At 43.2% G+C, this 20,438-nt stretch overlaps 1 protein-coding gene across 6 annotated transcripts in view; it reads right to left on the reverse strand.

The window, feature by feature from the left end:
- The window catches only part of acbd4 (acyl-CoA binding domain containing 4), a 163,563-nt gene that overhangs the window by 113,595 nt on the left and 29,530 nt on the right, over nt 1-20,438 (reverse strand). For 4 of the 6 annotated variants that reach the window (XM_072561605.1, XM_072561606.1, XM_072561603.1 and 1 more), the window contains exons 3-6: nt 17,669-17,789; nt 8,142-8,226; nt 6,112-6,244; nt 2,310-2,435 (exon numbers count right to left, since the gene is read on the reverse strand). In XM_072561605.1, the coding sequence (XP_072417706.1) occupies nt 2,310-2,435; nt 6,112-6,244; nt 8,142-8,226; nt 17,669-17,789 (465 nt within the window). Of the gene's footprint in view, nt 1-2,309; nt 2,436-6,111; nt 6,245-8,141; nt 8,227-15,144; nt 16,175-17,668; nt 17,790-20,438 lie in introns of those variants that run through there. The other 2 variants (XM_072561608.1, XM_072561609.1) reach the window with 2 other exon arrangements.

Genomic DNA, 20,438 nt, shown 5'->3' on the forward strand with positions numbered 1-20,438 from the left:
GTACAGAGTGAGACAGAAGGGCTCACCACTGGAGCAACTTTCTGGCTTACACTCTTCCGGTTCCTTATTAAAAGCTCAGCTGTACACCACTTCAGGTTTTGCAAACCAGGATCTACCTCTCAAAATGCGGTTGTTGATCATAAAAACATTTCAGAGGAAAGGCAAGGCAGCTCTGTTTCTAGGATAGTGATCTGGAGATGCTGGTGGATGGAATGAAGAGGCCCCTTTTCCTGCTAATAACAGCAGGAGGCCCCATCAACAGACCCAGCCAACCCCCATCAGAAAGTGCAGTCTGGGTCAGTACCATGTCCCAATTCCAGATGAACACCTAACAGTGTCATAAAATCAATGATTCCTGGAGCGTCAGAGGCTGAGGGGTGACCTTAAAGAGGTTTACAAAATTATGAGGGGCATGGATAGGATAAATAGACAAAGTCTTTTCCCTGGGGTCGGGGAGTCCAGAACTAGAGGGCATAGGTTTAGGGTGAGAGGGGAAAGATCTAAAAGAGACCTAAGGGGCAACTTTTTCACGCACAGGGTGGTACGTGTATGGAATGAGCTGCCAGGGGATGTGATGGAGGCTGGTACAATTGCAACATTTAAAAGGCAGTTGGATGGGTATATGAATAGGAAGGGTTTGGAGGGATATGGGCTGGGCGCTGGCAGGTGGGACTAGATTGGGTTAGGATATCTGGTCGGCATGGACTGGTTGGACTGAGGGGTCTGTTTCCATGCTGTACATCTCTATAACTCTATCTTCCGCCCTCCATAAGACTAAATGTCGACATCTTCTCTTTGCAATCTCACATTCACAGTTAGTGCTCACTCTAACTCTGCCACTGCACAACTTATCACACTCAGGCTCCACCTTTCACAGTATTGCATGCATCATGTCCTTTCAAGGGACTGCACACACCAACTCTTCATGCCCTCTGCACTTCCTACTCTTTCAATCAGGACACATCTCCCACTCAAGCATCACCACTAATTGCTTTTGCATCCACTCCTGTTGTACTCAATCCCTCTCTTGGTCTCATTGCAGGAAAAACTTGTCCACCCCCCGGACTGGTGTTTCAACTGTGTCCTGAATGATCAACACAGTCCCTGGGCCGAATACAGTTTGCCCAAGGAGAGACTGTGGCTAGCTGTCTGCAGTGTAATCAAACGTGCCCTTTCACTGATTGTGGTGTCGTCACTGAGTGACTTTAGTCCCTGTTCACCCCATTCAAGACAGTTACACTTTATCTTTCACGCATTGCCATTTGCCCAAATCACATACACAGTGTTTGCTGCTTATACTGCTGGCACATGATAGGTCTGACACTGATGTAGCACTGGGCTGCATAGCGACATGTCTACCCACTGTCTGACTGACTGACTGTCTGCTCAATGTTCCCACTGCCATAAGTTGTGTTTCTCTCCCTTCACATTAAAAAGCAATCCAAACCATGAGGCAACAGACTGTAACTCAGTGTGAAACTCTGTGTGCACTAAGAAAGCAACATGAAGCAGACAGAGGCTGGCAGCCTCCAAGACAACACTGAAGTGAGTGAGCGTTTAGAAAGGATGCTCAGAGCCATAAGATGCAAGTGTCAATGTCAGCACAAAGGGTCTTGAATATAATAACAGCAAAACGAGCCGGCCTTTCTTTAAGCCAGGGTTCATGAATCATAGTGTCATATCAATCTTCATAGAAACTGGAATCTAGGATAATTATTCTTTCACACTCTCTACCAATATTAAGCCATTAAGTTTTAGTTAGGATGGGCAAAGAGGGAAAAATATGACCCAATTTATTTGAAATGCAGTATTTTAGCACCTGACATCCTAACAAAAACAACATATGAACCAAATAAGTAGCTACTAAATCTGAGACATTATGTAAAGGGAACGACAACAGATGTTTTTGCAAATGTTATCAGAATATTAATTGTTAGCTCCATTGATGAAGAGATAAGGTAGAAAAAGAAGAAAAGAGAACTAGGAAGGAAGATATTACATTGTTCAAGTAATCTCTTGTATAGAAAGACATTGCAGAATTATCCACGATCAGGAGCAAAGGACAAATTATAAAAGCACTGAAAAGCAATTTGTGAGTAGTCTGTCGGCATAATCAAAGAGATTTCTTTTGGAGAAACTCTGGAAAGCAAGTAAAGTAGTGGAAAAATTGAGGGATCTGGCTGGTATAGTTGTGTGCACAATTTAGTCTGTCCTAAAACTTGTTCAGCCTTTCCCCAGTAGCTTTACTCCCACATGGATTATGTACAGTTGTCTAGTTCCTGGCAGCAGACAAGGTAAGATTTTCTTACTGTTTGTTAGAAGGCCTTTGTCCTCATCATTCAAATCCTCCGATACCAAGTTGCTATCATGGTTGCTCAGCACACCATTCATCACAATGTATGGAGTCGACGTCAGGGGAGTTTCAGTATCTTCACCTACAGATCAAAGGCAACATTTCATCACAAAATACAATCAATGGAATTGAAAAGTGTGCAGATTATTATTTAATATGCAAAACTCTACTAGAATGTAGACTCACCAACTCAGAAGTTGAATGAAAAGTACATGCAATGGAAAAAACTCAAAACATTTTGCTCCATTTAATTACATTATTAATCTGCTGGGTTTACTGGAAGTGAGAGCTGGTGATTACGTAGAGTCTGCTACCCTGAAAGGATTTCATTATCAGTGAATAATCAGAATGTCACATCCTTTTGCTGATATACTACAAGAAAACAAGAACAACGGAAATCAACATGAGGTTGATGTTGTGGTTATGTCACAGCATTAGTAACCCAGAGGTCCAGACAAAATGTTGTGGGGACACGGGCACAAATCCCAGCACCACTTTTGGTGGACAGGAGGTACATGAATTTGTCCTGCAATCAGTGAATGGGAGATATGTGGGCAATCTTCCGCACTGTAGCTGTACTGGAACAGTCTTCAATAACTGTTGTCAGAACGTTTTCAAACCCTACAGTCATGGCAGCATCCATCGTCTTCAGTCGTTTCTTGATATTACAAGGAGTGAATTGAACTGACTAAAGGCTAGCATCTGTGGTGCTGGGGACCTTGGGCAGAGGTCAAGATGGATCATTTACACAGCATTCATGGCTGAAGATGGTGTGAATGCTTTAGCCTTGTCTTTTGTACTGATGTGCTGCTCTGCCCCATCTTTGAGAATGGGATTACTTTTGGTGCCTCCTTTGCTGTTAGATCTTTAATTGTCCACCACCATTTATGACTGGATGTGGCAGCACTGTAGAGTTTAGATTGGATCCATTAATTGCAGAATCATTTAGCTCTGACTCTCCAAACTCTGTCCACAATCTACAATGCACAAATCAGGAGTGTGATGGAATATGCTCCATTTGCCCAGATGGATTCAGCTCCAACAACTCTCAAGAAGCTTGACACCATCAAGGAGAAATCAGCCACCATATTTAACAACTTCAATATACACTCTTGATCAGTGACACACAGTGACAGAATCATATACCATCCACGTGATGCACTGCTATAACTCACCAAGGGATCTCCAACAGCAAATTTCAAACCAGTGACCTCTACATTCATCTACATGAATAAAGGACAAGGGTAGCAGATGCATAGAAGCACCACCAATTGCAAGCCACACACTAGCCAGACTTGGAATTATGTCAATGTTCCTTCATTGTTAACTTGTCAAAAATCTACAACTCCCTTCCTAACAGCATTGTGGGTGTCCCGACACCCAGGATTGCACCTGGCTCACCACTGCCTTCTAAAGGACAATTTGGGATGGAAGTGAAGACCACATTCCATGAACATGGATACATTTTTAAAAAAAATCAGGAGTGAATGACATCCAATGCAACCAGATAAAGTATAAAACTATTAGCAGGGGGTCCTTTGTGGAACTGCTCATTGATCTATGCATGATGGAGTGCAAAAGTATCCTAGTGGGACTTGGTGCTGATAATGCCAACCCACACTCAAAAGAGTGAGAGTCTGTGCCTCTCATTTGCTGGCTAGCCTAAGCATAACAGAGCTATTAAACACCAATGGCCAGTATGGAGAGCAGTGTACTTAGCAAAACACATGGAAACTGGAACTCCAGCCTCCATTGTGTACTGGGGACGTGTTTTAGATGCGGACAATGAGTAGCTATGTGGCATTTAACATTTGTTTCCCATTTGTTGACACTCCTCATGCAATTATGTTCCAAATCTAAACAGAAGGAAGCTTTTAAATCATAATTTCATTTCGCATTCAAGATTTCCATCTGCAGATTGATGGGCTGTTTTTGTTGCTTTATGTAGCTTTCTGTGTACTTATCCTGGCTGTGACAAAAAGAAACTAAATATAATTTTTAAAAAGCACAATGCTTCAAACTTATTCCATGGTGAGAGACAATTCACAAAGAATAAAGAGGCCATGTACTGCTTGGAAAGTAAGTGTTTAACTGGGTTAGAGAGGAGCAAAAGTGATCTGGAGATACAGACCTGTGCAGATACGGGAAACGGAGAGTTTTGGAGTAGGCCATTACCAAGCACTAAATAGTTCAAATGCTAGTGGTCTAGCCAACTGCACTAACCAGCTCCACCATGCAGCACATTTACCAAAGATGGGGAGAAAGTTAAGTTTGTGATTGTTCTCTCAGGAGCACAGAAATTTAAGGGCAGACTGCATTCAAAATGATGAGGAGTTCAGATAGAGTAAATGGAGTCAGACTGTTACCTACAATAAGTGGAGTTGTTGACCAGAATTCACAAAATTAACATAATTGGTAAAAAAAAGGAGCAATGGAACAACATTCTTCATAAATGGAACATACCACCTAAAAGATGGCTGGGGAGGGGGTGGGGGGAATACAATAAGAAATTTGAAATGGTAATTAGGCACATACTTTAAAATTATGAATTTTCAGGGTTGAGCAAAAACTGGGCTGTGAAATAAAGTGGACATCTTTTACAAAGAACTGTTGCATGGAGATGGGCTGAATATCCTCCTTCTGCAGTGTAGTGATGTACGAAATCACAGAGCTCAAGACAGGCTGACAGCAAAGCAAGAATTGTGATTCAGTTCTCAATTACAGAACGTAAAAACAGAAGTTATGTTGAAGTTCAATCGATCTTTGTACTCCCAAGTATTATCCAATCAATGTTCTGTCTAACATTTATAAAAGATGATACATAGACATCAGAATAAGTGCAAAAAAAGATGAAGGGTGACTATTCCAGATCTAAATGGGTAGCCTCATTGGGAAATGGTGAAGAAGCTGGGTATTTCTCCAAAACAATGAGGTCTTCAAGATCATCAAAGCATTTGATGCGTTTGATGAACAAAAGATGTTTTCACGTGGTGAAGAACAAAACCAGGGACCAGCAGAAAAAATATAATTGCCAATAAATCCAGCAGGGAATTCAGGAGAAACCTCTTCATTAAGGAATGGATAAAATGGGAAATTCGCGATCACAATGAGGAGGAAAGTTGAATGGCATAAATACACTATTTGGGAAGCTAGATAAACAATCAAGGGGGGAAAGAATAGATGAATATGCTGATAGGTTTAAATTTTTTTTAAAAGTGGGGAAAGAGCTGCTTGATTTTAATGCCCAGTACAGACCAGTTGAACTGATCGACCTGTTCCTGCTGTGTAGGCTTGTATTTAGTTTACATGATAAAGGTGCAATCTTTCTCACCATATACCCTGCACTGATTTCCAATCTAGGGAACCATCACCTGTTGAAAGAGGGTTGATGAGGATGGGTGGGAGGGGAGATGAATGGACATATTAAATAGTTATTCTGCATTCACAAGAACCTGTGGGAAGGTCAGGTTCCATTTAATATGACAGCTACAACAGGAACAACGTGACGCAATAGGGGATTTATGCAATGCCTCCCATGTAAACACATCATTGAGCAGACACATCCTGTAAATGGCTAACAGCTTGATTATGAAAACCAGAAAACAGAGGTTAGGGGTCAATCTTATACTTTTGCTGAAAGTGAATTGTGTTGGAATTGCCTTCTTGCAATAAAATTAACCAAATAAACTGAACTCAAACTGATTTCTTTCATCTCAACTCATTTAACCATTAACAAAGAAATATTTTCCATCCCTTACCATTGCTCATACCTGACACCTTCTTATGGAAGAAAGATGGAGGTCTGGGCATATCTTCAACAACTTCATATAGCGGATGAAACAGGTGGAAGTGCTGCTCCTCATTCTCTGTCCCTGACATCGTATCAATAACCTGCGAGAACACATTTCAGAGGAGAGCTTTTAGAAGCCAGCAGAACGTCAGCCACTTTGTCACTTCAGCAACTGTTTCTCTGCTGTTTTGTACCTGTTTTTAAGCTGTTTTATATGACTCAAAAATGAGAAAAGAACATTTAAAATGCCAGTAGGAATGGGCTTTTAGGTTAAAACATTTCACTTACAAAATACTACAGACTCTTGAATGCCTATCACGTTCATAAACTGAAGAGATTCAATGGGCTTAGAACGTAGTGTGAAATCAGACCTCTCATAACACAGCATGCAGGTCCTTGTAGCTTGCTGTATGACAACGACCCTCGGCAATGACCTCCAGAGAGTCATCTGCTCCTGCTGACTGAGAGTCTTAAGGGCCTCCTTAAGTGGGTGTTTATGGGATGTTACAATTTTGGAAGTTACCATTTAGTAGTAAAATAATCTGTTATTCTGTTAGGTTGTCAAATAGATTTACAGTTAAACCAATTCATTTTTTTGTATTTTAACTACAGCATATGCATAAAGAGTTTTGCTTCAGATCTGGTAGCTTTTTATCCAGAACCAAACACCTGACACTTGCCTTTAAAAGAAGAATAAGTCAGGGTCTAAGCTATCTTCCGGATATATTTTGAGGGGTCTGGTCTGGTCCACAACATTCTTCTGGAATGTGCCTTTGCAAAGAAGGTCTGAAGAGAGATGCAGTGGTTTTTGTTGAGGCTTGTCCTGAGCAGCTCCATGGTGCGGGACTCTGCACTCTACAGTCAATTCCCTGGCAGAGAAACCGAGACAAACATCGATTGTGCTGGGGGGACTATCAACTCAGTGAAAGGCGCTCCTTGGTCTCCCTTGTCGGTCTTCAAGTGCAGAGAGCTGTAGACTGGCACATTTCAAGGTACAGGGCTATGTGCTGATGGACCTATTAAGAGGCAGTGGGGAGAGGGCACCGTCTATGGTCTTTCTGCCTAAGTGTAACAGGGTCTGTTCAAGCTTCAGACCCTCTCTTTGTTTCAAATGTATGTAAACAGTGTCCTGAATGAGTAGGAAATGCCTACAGTTTTATGCAACTGCAGGGAATGTAAATTCCCATGTCTGTTTTATCTTTATATGCAAAGATTGTGCAAAACTGCTTTAGTACCTGCATATGTACAGAAAGATTTTTTATGAAAAAAGTATATTTTTTGCAATGAATAAAAGTAGCCAATCCAGACCCTGATCTACCACAATGTGGAACACTGAAACAAATAAAACATTTTCTCACATTAACTCATCCATTTGTTAATCAACTTCATATTACAACTTGATCACGTTAAAACTGTTCCCTCTTATCTAATTTTGGTCATCTCTACCTCCAAAAGACATTTAGTGACTCCAGCTAAAATAAAAAGAGAGTGTAAAGCACTTGGGTCATAATGATACGGGTGGACCTCAATTTTATTTCTCATGAACTAAAATCAATGTTGCTTTTGGATTCTTGTAGTTTTCTCTGCTGCTCAATCTCTAATTCTCAGTTGATACAACATATATAATTAATCGTCATCAGACCACCAGAGGGTGTGAAAGCACTCTGGGCAGTTTACTGCAATGCTCCTTCTCACTGAAGATTTTAGTCAACTCCCCACAGACACAGCTACAAGCGAATGGCAAAGCAGTGAGTGTAAGCTCATATTCTACCTCAAGGCATCAGCCCACATTACTTCTCGAGGGGTTCTCACATTGTGCAGTATTTACATTCCTGCATCAGAAGCTGCAAGAGTAAGCCATGCATTAACCAAATTAAAATTTTAAAAAAGTGAATGAATGAATTTTTCTAAGTAGTAGAACATGTTGGGGGTCTGTTAATAAAACAATCGTGTTTTCGCGCACTCTGGCATTGCCGATAAAGAACACACAAAAATTACCTCCTGTGCTGTTTTCTTTATCTCTTTGACATAAGTCATCATGGCTTCTTCTTTTGACAAGTTCCCCAGAGCTTTCCATGCGTCCCTATAGGAGACAACAAATCTGAGTTTATTCCATGCTAATGAAAGTTTATTCTATGCCATGCTCATCCAATCACATTAAGTGATCCCCAACTAGTGGAGTGAAAATAGTTGCAACAATATCATCCATTCCAAACATATATAACTCAAGCAGCTCACTGTAAAGTCACCACTCTCATTCCAAAGCAATCCAACTGTACTTTGAATAAACCACTTCAACAGTTTTTTCCATCCTCTTTCTAAAGTGTTGTGGATCACGTATTTCATAGGCTATAAAAATAATACTTAATTCAATTAGGAGACTGGTTTGTTTTGTTAAAAGAAAATCAAAAACGTGACATAATGAATTACTGCTTTAACGTTTCATTCTGCAATGCATTCTAGATAGGATTAGTTCACTGTGGCTCAAGTGTTTCCTCTTACATAACCTTGCACTTCTTTGCAGAATTCCTGCTCTAAAGTTCTTATAATATTTTTCATAGTTGAAAAGTGTGGTGCTGGAAAAGCACACCTGGTCAGGCAGCATCCCATGAGCAGGAGAGTTGATGTTTCGAGCATAACCTCTTCATCAGGAATATGGGGGGTGGAGGGGGGGAATGGCCCAAGGGGGCTGAGAGATAAATGGGGGGGGGAGGAGCTGGGGAAGGTAGCTGGGAATGGAGATAGGTAAATGAAGGTGGGGGTGGGAGGAGCTGGGGAAGGTAGCTGGGAATGGAGATAGGTAAATGAAGGTGGGGGTGGGAGGAGCTGGGGAAGGTAGCTGGGAATGGAGATAGGTAAATGAAGGTGGGGGTGGGAGTGATGATGATAGGTAGGAGAGGAGGGTGGAGCAGATAGGTGGGAAGGGAGATGGGCAGGTAGAACAGTTCAAGAGGACAGTGCCGAGTTAGAGGGCTGGATCTGCGATAAGGTGAGGACACGGGAAAATGAGGAAACTGGTGAAATTAACATTGATCAAGTGTGGTTGGAGGGTTCCAAGGCGGAAGATGAGGTGCTCTTCCTGCAGGCGTTGGGTGGTTAGTGTCTGGTGGTGGAGGCGGCCAAGGACCTGCATGTTCTTGGTGATGTGGGAAGAGAAGTTGAAGTGTTCGGCCACAGGGCGGTGGGGTTGATTGGTGTGAGTCTCACAGAGATGTTCTGAAACATTCTGCAAGTTGGTGTTCTGTCTCCGTAATGTAGAGGAGACCACATCGAGAGCAATGGAAACAGTAGATGAGGTATGTGGAAGTACGGTAAATCTGTCAGATGTGGAAGGATCCTTTGGGGCCTTGGATAGAGGTGAGGGGAGAGGTGTGGGTGCAGGTTTTGCACTTCCTGGGGTGGTAGGGGAAGGTGCTGGGAGGGGAGAAGTGGACTGAACAAGGGAGTCGCAGAGGGAATGGTTTCTGTGGAATGCAGACAGGGGTGAAGAGGGAAATTTATCCCTGGTGCTGGTGTCCGTTTGTAGGTGTTGGAAGTGGTGGAGGATGATGCATTGTATCCAGAGGTTGGTGGGGTGGAAGGTGAGGACTGGGGTGGGGTCTGTCCATGTTGCAATTGGAGGAGTGGTGTTTAAAGGATGGAGGTGCACTAAGTGGAGGAGATGCGTTGGAGGGCATTGTTGAGCATGTGGGAGGGGAAATTGCAGTACCTGAAGGAGGCGGCCATCTGGTATATTCTATGGTGGAATTGGTTATCCTGGGAAGAGATGCGGTGGAGGTGGAGGAATTGGGGGTAAGAGATAGCATTTTTACAGGAGACAGGGTGGGCAGAAATGTAATCCAGGTGGTTGCGGGAGCTGGTGGGTTTGAAGGATATGTCTGTGTTGAGCCGGTCACCAGAAATGGAAACGGAGAGTTCCAGGAAGGGGAGGGAGATGTTCGAGATAGTCCAGGTGAATGAGGTCAGGGTGGAAGGTGTTCGTGGTATTGGGCAAGAACTTTTGAAAGCTGATTGGGGACAGATATTCGCAGGTAAAGGGATGGCTGGAAAATGGGAAGCCTTCAGAAATGAGAATGAGAGTCCAGACAAAATATATTCCTGTCAGGGTGAAAGGAAAGGCTGGTGGGTATAGGGAATGCTGGATGACTAAAGATATTGAGGGTTTGGTTAAGAAAGAGAAGGAAGCATATGTCAGGTATAGACAGGATAGATCGAGTGAATCCTTAGAAGAGTATGAAGGCAGTAGGAATATACTTAAGAGGGACATCAGGAGCGCAAAAAGGGAACATGAGATAGCTTTGCCAATTAGAATTAAGGAGAATCCAAAGGGTTTTTACAAATACATTAAGGACAAAAGGGTAACTAGGGACAGAATATGGCCCCTCAAAGATCAGCAAGGCAGACTTTGGGTGGGGCCGCAGAAAATGGGGGAGATACTAAATAAGTATTTTGCATCAGTATTTACTGTGGAAAGGATATGAAAGATATAGACTGTAAGGAAATAGATGGTGACATCTTGCAAAATCTCCATATTACAGAGGAGGAAGTGGTGGATGTCATGAAACAGGTAAAGGTGCATAAATCCCCAGGAGCTGATCAGGTGTACCCGAGAACTCTGTGGGAAGCTAGAGAAGTGATTGCTGGGCCTCTTGCTGAGATATTTGTATCATCGATAGTCACAGGTGAGGTGCCGAAAGACTGGAGGTTGGCAATCGTGATGCCACTGTTTAAGAAGGGTGGTAAAGATGAGCCAGGGAACTACAGACCAGTGAGCCTGATGTCGGATGCTGGGCAAGTTGTTGGAGGGAATCCTGAGGGACAGCATGTACATGTATTTGGAAAGGCAAGGACTGATTAGGGATAGTCAACATGGCTTTGTGCATGGGAAATCATGTCTCACAAACTTGATTGAGTTTTTGAAGAAGTAACAAAGAAGACTGATAAGGGCAGAGCGGTAGATGTGATCTATATGGACTTCAGGAAGGCGTTTGACAAGGTTCCCCATGGGAGACTGGTGAGCAAGGTTAGATCTCACGGAATACAGGGACAACTAGCCATTTGGATACAGAACTGGCTCAAAGGTAGAAGACAGAGGGTGGTGGTGGAGGGTTGTTTTTCAGACTGGAGGCCTGTGACCAGTGGAGTGCCACAAGGATCAGTGTTGGGCCCTCTACTTTTTGTCATTTACATAAATGATTTGGATGCGAACATGAGGTACATTTAGTAAGTTTGCAGATGACATCAAAATTGGAGGTGTAGTGGACAGTGAAGAAGGTTACCTCAGATTACAACAGGATTTTGACCAGATGGGCCAATGGGCTGAGAAGTGGCAGATGGAGTTTAATTCAGATAAATGTGAGGTGCTGCATTTTGGGGAAGCAAATCTTAGCAGGACTTATACACTTTATGGTAAGGTCCTAGGGAGTGTTGCTGAATAAAGAGACCTTGGAGTGCAGGTTCATATCTCCTTGAAAGTGGAGTCGCAGGTAGATAGGATAGTGAAGGCGATGTTTGGTATGCTTTCTTTTATTGGTCAGAGTATTGAATACAGGAGTTGGGAGGTCATGTTTTGGCTGTACAGGACATTGGTTAGGCCACTGTTGGAATATTGCATGCAATTCTGGTCTCATTCCTCTTGGAAAGATGTTGTGCAACTTGAAAGGATTCAGAAACGATTTACAAGGATGTTGCCAGGGCTGGAGGATTTGAGTTATAGGGAGAGGCTGGACAGGCTGGGGCTGTTTTCCCTGGAGCGTCGGAGGTTGAGGGGTGACCTTGTAGAGGTTTACAAAATTATGAGGGGCATGGATAGGGTAAATAGACAAAGTCTTTTCCCTGGGATGGGGGAGTCCAGAACTAGAGGGCGTAGGTTTAGGGTTGTCTTCTGGTTTAATGGCGAGGTTGAGGTTGGAAAGGAGGAAGTGGAGGACTGCGCATTGCAAGAATGAGAGGTTGGAATGAGCAACAGGGGTAGACAGGTTGAGGCAGTCAATGTAGCGGCGGCAGTTGGTGATGAAGCGATTGAGGGCGGTCACAGAGTGGCATGGGGTATCCAAATGGATGTAGTGTGTTGGACATCCTGTGCCATTTGTTACCCACTCTCGCTCTCTTCATTGACACTACATTGACTGTCTCAACCTGTCCACCCCTCTCACCCTCACAAAGCGCAGCCCTCCACTCCCTCCGCACCAACCCCAACTTCACCATCAAACCAGCTGACAGGGGAGGGCGCTGTGGTAGTTTGGCACACTGATCTCTACACCACTGAAGGCAGACACTAACTCTTGGACATCTCCCTGTACTGCCCCCTCAACCAAGACCTCACCACTCAGCACCAAACAATCATCTCCTAGACCATCCATAACCTCATCACCTCAGGGGATCTCCCATCCACAGTCTCCAACCTCACAATTTGGGAACCCCACAGTGCCTAAATCTACCTTCTACCTAAAATCCATAAAACTGAAACCCATTGTTTCAGCCTGCTCATGCCTCACCGAACATATCCCCTCATCCTTGATACCATCCTGTCTCTCTTGGTCCAGCATCTCCCCACATACATTTGAGACACTACTCTTGCCCTCCACCTCCTCCATGACTTTCATTTCCCTGGCCCTCAATGCTACATCTTCACCATGGACATCCATCCGCCATGATGAAGGCTTCCAATCCCTCTGTTTCTTATTCTCCCGCGAACCCAGCCAGTACCTTTCCACTGACACACTCATTCCATTGGCTGAACTGGTCCTCCTCCTCAAGAGTTTCTCCTTCGAGTTTTCCCACTTGCTACAGATCAAAGGGGTAACCATGGGCACTCATGGGTGCCAATTATGCCTGTCTCTTCATTGAGTTTTTGGAACAGTCCTTCTTCCACAGCTACACCGGTGCCACTCCCCACCCTTTCCTCCGCTACATTGATGATCTTGATCAGATAGGCCATTGAGCTGAGGAGTGTCAGATGGAGTTTAATTTAGACAAACGTGAGGTCCTGCATTTTGGAAAAGCAAATTAGAGCAGCATGTACGGACTTAGTGATAAAGGTCCGAGGAACTGTTGCTGAATAGAGTCCTTGGAATGCAGGTTCATAGCTCCTTGAAAGTACTGTCGCAGGTAGATAGGATAGTGAAGCCGGTGTTTCGTATGCTTTCCTTTATCGGTCACAGCATTGAGTATCAGATTTAGGAGGTCATGTTGCAGTTGTACAGGATATTGGTTAGGCCACTTTTGGAATATTGCATGCAATTCTGGTCTCCTTCCTATCGGAAGGATTGTGAAACTTGAAAGGGTTCAGAAAAGATTTACAAGCATGTTGCCAGGGTTGGAGGATTTGAGCTACAGAGAGAGGCTGAATATAGACTGGGGTTGTTTCCCCTGGAGCGTTGGAGGTTGAGAAGTGACCTGATAGAGGTTTATAAAATCATGAGGGGTATGGATAGGGTAAATAGACAAAGCCTTTTCCCTGGGGTGCAGGAATCCAGAACTAGAGGGCATAGGTTTAGCATGAGAGGGGAAAGATATAAAAGGACCTATGGGGCAATTTTTTCACACAAAGGGTGGTGTGTGTATGGAATGAGCTGCCAGAGGAAGTGGTGGAGACTGGTATAATTACAACATTTAAAAGGCATCTGGATGGGTATATGAACAGGAATTGTTTAGAGGGATAGGGGCCAAGTGCTGGCAAATAGGACTAAATTAGGTTACAATATCTGGTCAGCATGGGAGGGTTGGACCAAAGGGTCTGTTTCTGTGATGTTCATCTCTATGACTGCATCGACGCCACTTCACGCTCCCACGAGGAGGTTGAACAGTTTATCAACTTCACGAACATGTTCCACCCTAACCTCAAGTTCACTTGGACCATTCCGGACACCTCCCTCCCCTTCCTGGACCTCTCCATCTCCATTTCCATTTCCGGCGACCAAGTCAACAGACATACACTTCAAATGCGCTGACTCCCACAGTCACCTGGACTACACCTCCTCTACCCTGCCTCCTATAAAAACTTTATCCCTTATTCCAAATTCCTCCGCCTCCACTGCATCTGCTCCCAGGAGGATCAATTTCACCATAGAATATCCCAGATGGCCTCCTTCTTCCAGGACCACAATTTTCCCTCCCACGTGGCCGATGATGCCCTCCCTCACATCTCTACCACTTGCTGTACCTCCACACTTGAACCCCACTCCTCTAATTACAACAAGGATTGAACTCCCCTAGTCCTCATCTTCAACCCCACCAACTTCCAGATACAAAGCACCATCCTCCACCATTTCTGCAACCTACAAACAGACCCCATCACCAGGGATATATTTCCCTCCCCATTCCTATCTGTGTTCCACAGAGACCATTCCCTCCGTAACTCCCATGTTAGGTCCACCCAGCCCCGCCCCCATCAATCCACCCTCCACTCACAGCACCCCCCCTTGCCACACAAGAAGTACAAAATCTGTGCTCTCACCTTCCCCCCTCACCTCCATCCAAGGCCTCCAAGGATCCTTCCACATCTGATAGAGATTTACCTGAACTTCCACACACATCATCTACTGTGTCCATTGCTCTCAATGTGGTCTCCTCTATATTGGGGAGAACATATCTTGGACACTCGCACCAATCAACCCCACCTCCCTGTGGCCCCTCCCACTCCGCCAAGGACACGCAAGTCCTTTGCCTCCTCTACTGCCAAACTCTAGCCACCTGATGCCTGGAGCAGGAACGCCTCATCTTCCCCCTTGGGACCCTCCAACCACATGGGATCAATGTTGGTTTCACCAGTTTCCTCATTTCCCCTGCCCCCACCTTATCCCAGATCCAACCTTCCAACTCAGCACCGCCCTCTTGAACTGTCCTACCTGTCCATCGCCCTTCCCACCTATCCGCTCCACCCTCCTTTCCGACCTATCACTATCACCCCCCCACCTTCGTGAATCTATCGCATTCCCAGCTACCTTCCCCTCAGCCCCACACCTCTCTCATTTATCTCTCAGCCCCCTTGGACACCCACCAACATTCCTGATGAAGCCCTCATGCTTGAAATGGCGACTCTCCTGCTCCTCGGATGTTGTCCGACCTGCTGTGCTTTTCCAGCACCACATGTTTCAACTCTGATTGCCAGCGTCTGCACTCCTCACTTTCTCCTATAATATTTTTCAACCCAATCACAGCACAGAGGTTAACAGGACATACACAGTTTTAGAACTTGTTGTGAAAACCCAGTTCGTATGACATTTATGGACAATATAATTGATGGAACATGCATTTACAGTGTTGAGTCGAGTTATAAAGAAAGGCTGGATAAGCTGGGATAGTTTCACTGGAGCATAGGAAGTTAAGAGGTGACCTTATAGAAGTTTATAAAATCATGAAGGGTAAAGATAGAGTTAATGATAGGTGGCATTTCCCTAGGATAGGCATTTTCAAGGAGCATCTTTTTTTAAGGTGAGAAGAGAGAGATTTAAAAAAAACGTGAGGGACTTTTTTTTAAACACATGGAGGGTGGTTTGCGTTTGGAATGAACTTCCTGAGGAAGTGATGGATGTGAGTACAATTACTATATTTAAAAGACATTTGGATGGAAACATGAATAGGTAAGATGTTGGTGAGATATGAGCCAGGAATGGGCAGGTGGGACCAGTTTTGTTTGGGATTATGTTCGGCATGGATTGGTTGGATCGAAGGGTCTCTTTCTGTGCTGAAATGACTATGTGAATTTGGATAGCTGATTATAAAAACAGTCACTGTAATATAGAGTGTGCAATTAGTGTTCAGTTTCCTAAAGCTTACAAGTTGGGAAAAAAACATGGTTTTTGAAATGAACCAGGAAACAAAGAATGGATGTAGAGGATGGATTATTTGCAGATGGATGTTTCAGTCCACTCTTGTGAGCATTTATCAGTAAACATGTGTCAGGACCCCCGAAGCACCAGGGAAATTGGCAGGAGGCAGAGTTTACTGATGATGTCTGGTGAAGAAGCCTACCTCCTGGATCAACTCAGAATAGGGTACAGGTGCTGGCGGGTTACAAGTGCAGCTTCTCTTGACACACCCCTTCAGTTGGGCATTTTCCCTTAACTTTCTGCTCAAAAGCTTTTTTGACTTGCAAGTTTCTGGAAACACAAGTTGGAATACAAAACAGCACTTCATGAATCAAAAAAAAATTAAAACTGTGGTTCTGTTATGTTTCCTAAGTTGTGGAAGAGAAGAATTCAGTTCTCAACTCTCCCTTTTCATCAGATGAGTGAAATGTGCCGATCCTGTGGTCCAACCATCTCAGTGCAGGCATGTGGTTTCAGCTAAGGAGGATCCACAGCTCTTAATCTTTAGGCGAAAGTGAGGACTGCTGATTAGAGTCAAGATTAGAGTGGTGCTGGAAAAGCACAGCAGTTCAGGGAGCATCCAACAAGCAGGAAAATCAATGTTTCGGGCAGGAGCCCTTCATCAGCTATTAATATATGTTGAGCCATATCCTGCCACTAAATATTCAGCCAATGGTGGGTTAGGGATTGATATTTTTTCTGCAGCTGGTAGGTGAGAACTAAACTTTCATGATTTACTCTTTCATGTTGGAAGTCAATTCAAAGATCACATGTGAATCTTCATTGAGTTCAAAACAAACATGACCAGTTTTACTTCAGATGGCAAAGAAATTAGGTTGTCATGTTAAGGTATGGAGCCAAATGATACTCTTGACTCTAATCTCCAGCATCTGCAGTCCTCACTTTCTCGAAGGAATGGAGCCAAGTCAAGGATGAATAACGAAGAATGCCAGGTTAGACAAATATTCTTCAGAACAAGAATCCTTGACTTGATTTTGGGCCTGGGTCTGCAGAAACAGTTTAGGCATTTTCTTTAAGAGATTAAACGGATTAGGTAGCTCTCTTACAACTTACAAGTTTACACATTGTCCTGAAACAGATCTGGTGGGTTGAAATATCCCATATAATGAAATGTAAGCAATTAACCAGGCCTCGAGTTTGCCAGCCAGCACTTAAAGTGTCTTGATTTGGTTAAATGGGATGTGCCCTGTGGAGAGACAGTGTGTAATTTGTATTAGCAAATTTTACAGGTGGCGATTTCTCAGTGGCTTGCTTCAGGCAGTTGACTGGTTCCCATGCACATCAGACATCTGGCCAACTCCAAAGCATATTTACCCATAACAGATTAAGGATAGCTTCCAACTTAGTGTTCTTAACTGTGTCATCAGTGAATATTATTTTGCAGCATTAAAAATAACACTGATTGGAGGACATTAAATTCATGACTGCTTTTGTAATTTACTAAGAGAGGCACTTTTAATAACAGGTATATGCAAATTTATAATGGGAAGGCTCATGATTGTTCAGTAAAACCCATCTGTTTAAATGTTTGTACCTTCCGTGATTTTCCATAGCTTACAAAAAGTACAATAAAATGTTAATGGCTGGGATTACTGACAGAGTCTCCATATTAAATAAAGTTAATGTCTCCAGCAACAAATATTTTACTACCTTCACGCCCACTTTAAGCATATAATAGAATTTAAAGGTTACCATTTTACACGTCCAATAGGATCCCAGAAGCCAGGCCTGCTAATACTACATGGGCCTACAGTTGCCTGCTTGTAGTAACTGTAAAACTTCAACATCTTCTCATGGGACGGACGGTAAGCACCTGGTGACAGAAAGCCTAATATTAAAACACTGCCTTTGGAACATTTTAAAATCCTTTTTTATCCCCCCACTGACTGGCCCTTTGTTAGGCATACAGGAGGATAAACAATTCACCCAAGGTTTCCACGGTTGCCAACACCCTTGATCCATGTCTCCTTAATAAAAGTGTTGTACTGTAAATGCATGACAACATTGTTTTAAAAGTGAAAAAAAAACTATGGAAAATGGGCAATCTGCAAACTAATAAGATGCAGTCAACGTTGTTGGCTAACTTCCCTCCTTGTTTGCCAATATACAAAGACCTGCCCAAAGCTGGGAGAAACTTGCCTTTCTGTTCAACATTGAACATTTAAATAAACAGCATTTTTGAACTTTGTCAATGTTTACTGAAAGAAAAAGCAAAATATTGCAGATGAGATCAGAAATAAAGACAATATTAAATACAGTCCTGAAGAAGGACCTTATTTAACTCTAGTTAAGGTTAACTCACTTTCTCTTTCCACAGATTCTGCCTGACCCACTGTGAAGAGTCATCTAGACACGAAACATTAGCTTGGTCTCTCTCCATGGATGCTGCCTGACTCGCTATGATTTCCAGCATTTCTTTGCTTTCAGTCAAAATTGTAACAGGTCTCCCTTTCAGATGTGAAGCTTCTATTTCTGAATGCTTAGATACACAAAGACCAAACAGACATAGTGCCTACGGAATGAAACTTCACAAGGAGATCCAAATGGACAGATGTAAACCCGCTGTGTCTCAATACTAAACATGTTGGAACCATTCTTACAGACAATAGGAGCACTGATACTCCAGTCACCTAACAGAAACCAGTTTGCAATAAGGAACATTTATTTACACACATTTGAGAGCAGCTTCACAGTGTCAGTCTTGGAGACAAACAGACCAGAGGAAAGATATCCTGCACAACAAAGGAAGAACCATTCTGAGAATCCACAAAGTTAAGAAGTGGAGCGAGACTTTCATTGAATTATTTGCAGATCCAAGTCAGATCTTTGCTACAAGGGCTCAACTACTCTTTTAATTGCAGCAAAGGCAGGACTCTGCACTTGCAACATGTAAGCCACTGTGAATTCAAACCCAAAAACTTCCAACCTTTATTTCTTCATGGTTCCCTGAAGAAAATGATCAGCTCTGTAATATTTCCAGCTTCTGTCTCAAATAAACAGGAGTATTGGTGACTCTGTGAACCCTTTAGCAATTTAAGTGCATGTTACCCTTTCTGTAATCAACTTTTCTTTTGTGTGCATAGGAGGGTGTTGTTGCATTTATATTTGGGCGATGAGAAAACAAACATTTGTTCTTTTTTTTGAAACTTACAAACAAAACTGTTGGTTCTGCTCTTGAGACTCACTGCACTAAAAGGGCTAGACCCTTACTCTCTAGACCATAAGATGTATGAGAAATTGGTCCTTTCGACCAACAGGTTGGTTCTGCCAATAAGATCATGGCTGATCTGAAAACCCTCAATTCTATTTCCCTGCCTTATTCCCATAAACTCCAATTCCTTTACTGATTAAAAATCTGCTTATTCAACCTTGAATATATGTAATGACCCAGCCTCCACAGCTTTCTGTGGTAAAGAATTCTACAGGTCCACTACCCCCCCAGAGAAGAAATTCTACTTCATCTGTTTTAAATGGATGACCCTTTACTCTTAAATTATGCCTTCTGGTCCTAGAATCTCCCACAACGGGAAACAATTCCATCACATCGATCCTGTCAAACCCTCTCGAATATAGAATGTTTCAATAAGGTCATCTCTCATTCTAAACTCAAAAGGAGTACAAGCTCAACCTACTTGACCACTCCCCATAGGAAAATTCCTCCACACCTGAAATCAACCTAAAATAATCATGTCCAGACTGCCTTCAATGCCAGCATATTTTTCCTCAGAGAAGGGTCACAAAGCTCTGCTCTGACCAGTGGGCCTTGTGTGGTTTTAGCAAGGCCTCCTTGCTTTTATACTTCATTCCCAGTGAGTTAAAGGCCAGTCCGTTTGTCTTCTCTATTACCCAGTGAACCTGTATGCTAGCTTTTTCCGATTCATGAAGATGGAGCCCCCAGATCTTTGGGCTATTGCTATGTGCAGTATTTATCCATTGAAATAATATTCAGCTCCCCTATTCTTCCTGCTAACATACATAATCTCACATTTTGCTATATTATATTCCATCTGTTAAGTTTTTGCCTAATCACTTAACCTGTCTATATCCCACTACACACGTTTTGTCTCAAACTCATCACCTGGCTTCCTCGTTTTGTGTCATCCACAAATTTGGCGACAGTACATTCATTTCTATCATTCTTATATATTGCACATTTTTCTGCCCCTTGCACTGTGGTACTCCACTAAATACAGGTTGTCATCCTATAAAAATGCCTTCCTTAGCCCATCTCTGTCTCCTTTTATTAGTTAGCCAATCGTCTACCCGTGCTAATAGGCAGAGTCTTTTCCCTGGGGTTGGGGAGTCCAGAACTAGAGGGCTTAGGTTTAGGGTGAAGGGGAAAGATATTCAAGAGACCTACGGGGCAACTTTTTCATGCAGAGGGTGGTACATGTATGAAATGAGCTGCCAGAGGAAGTGGTGGAGGCTGGTACAATTGCAACATTCAAGAGCCACTTGAATG

This window comes from Chiloscyllium punctatum, chromosome 42, assembly GCF_047496795.1.
Source record: "Chiloscyllium punctatum isolate Juve2018m chromosome 42, sChiPun1.3, whole genome shotgun sequence".
In the NCBI taxonomy this organism is placed as follows: Eukaryota; Metazoa; Chordata; class Chondrichthyes; order Orectolobiformes; family Hemiscylliidae; genus Chiloscyllium; species Chiloscyllium punctatum.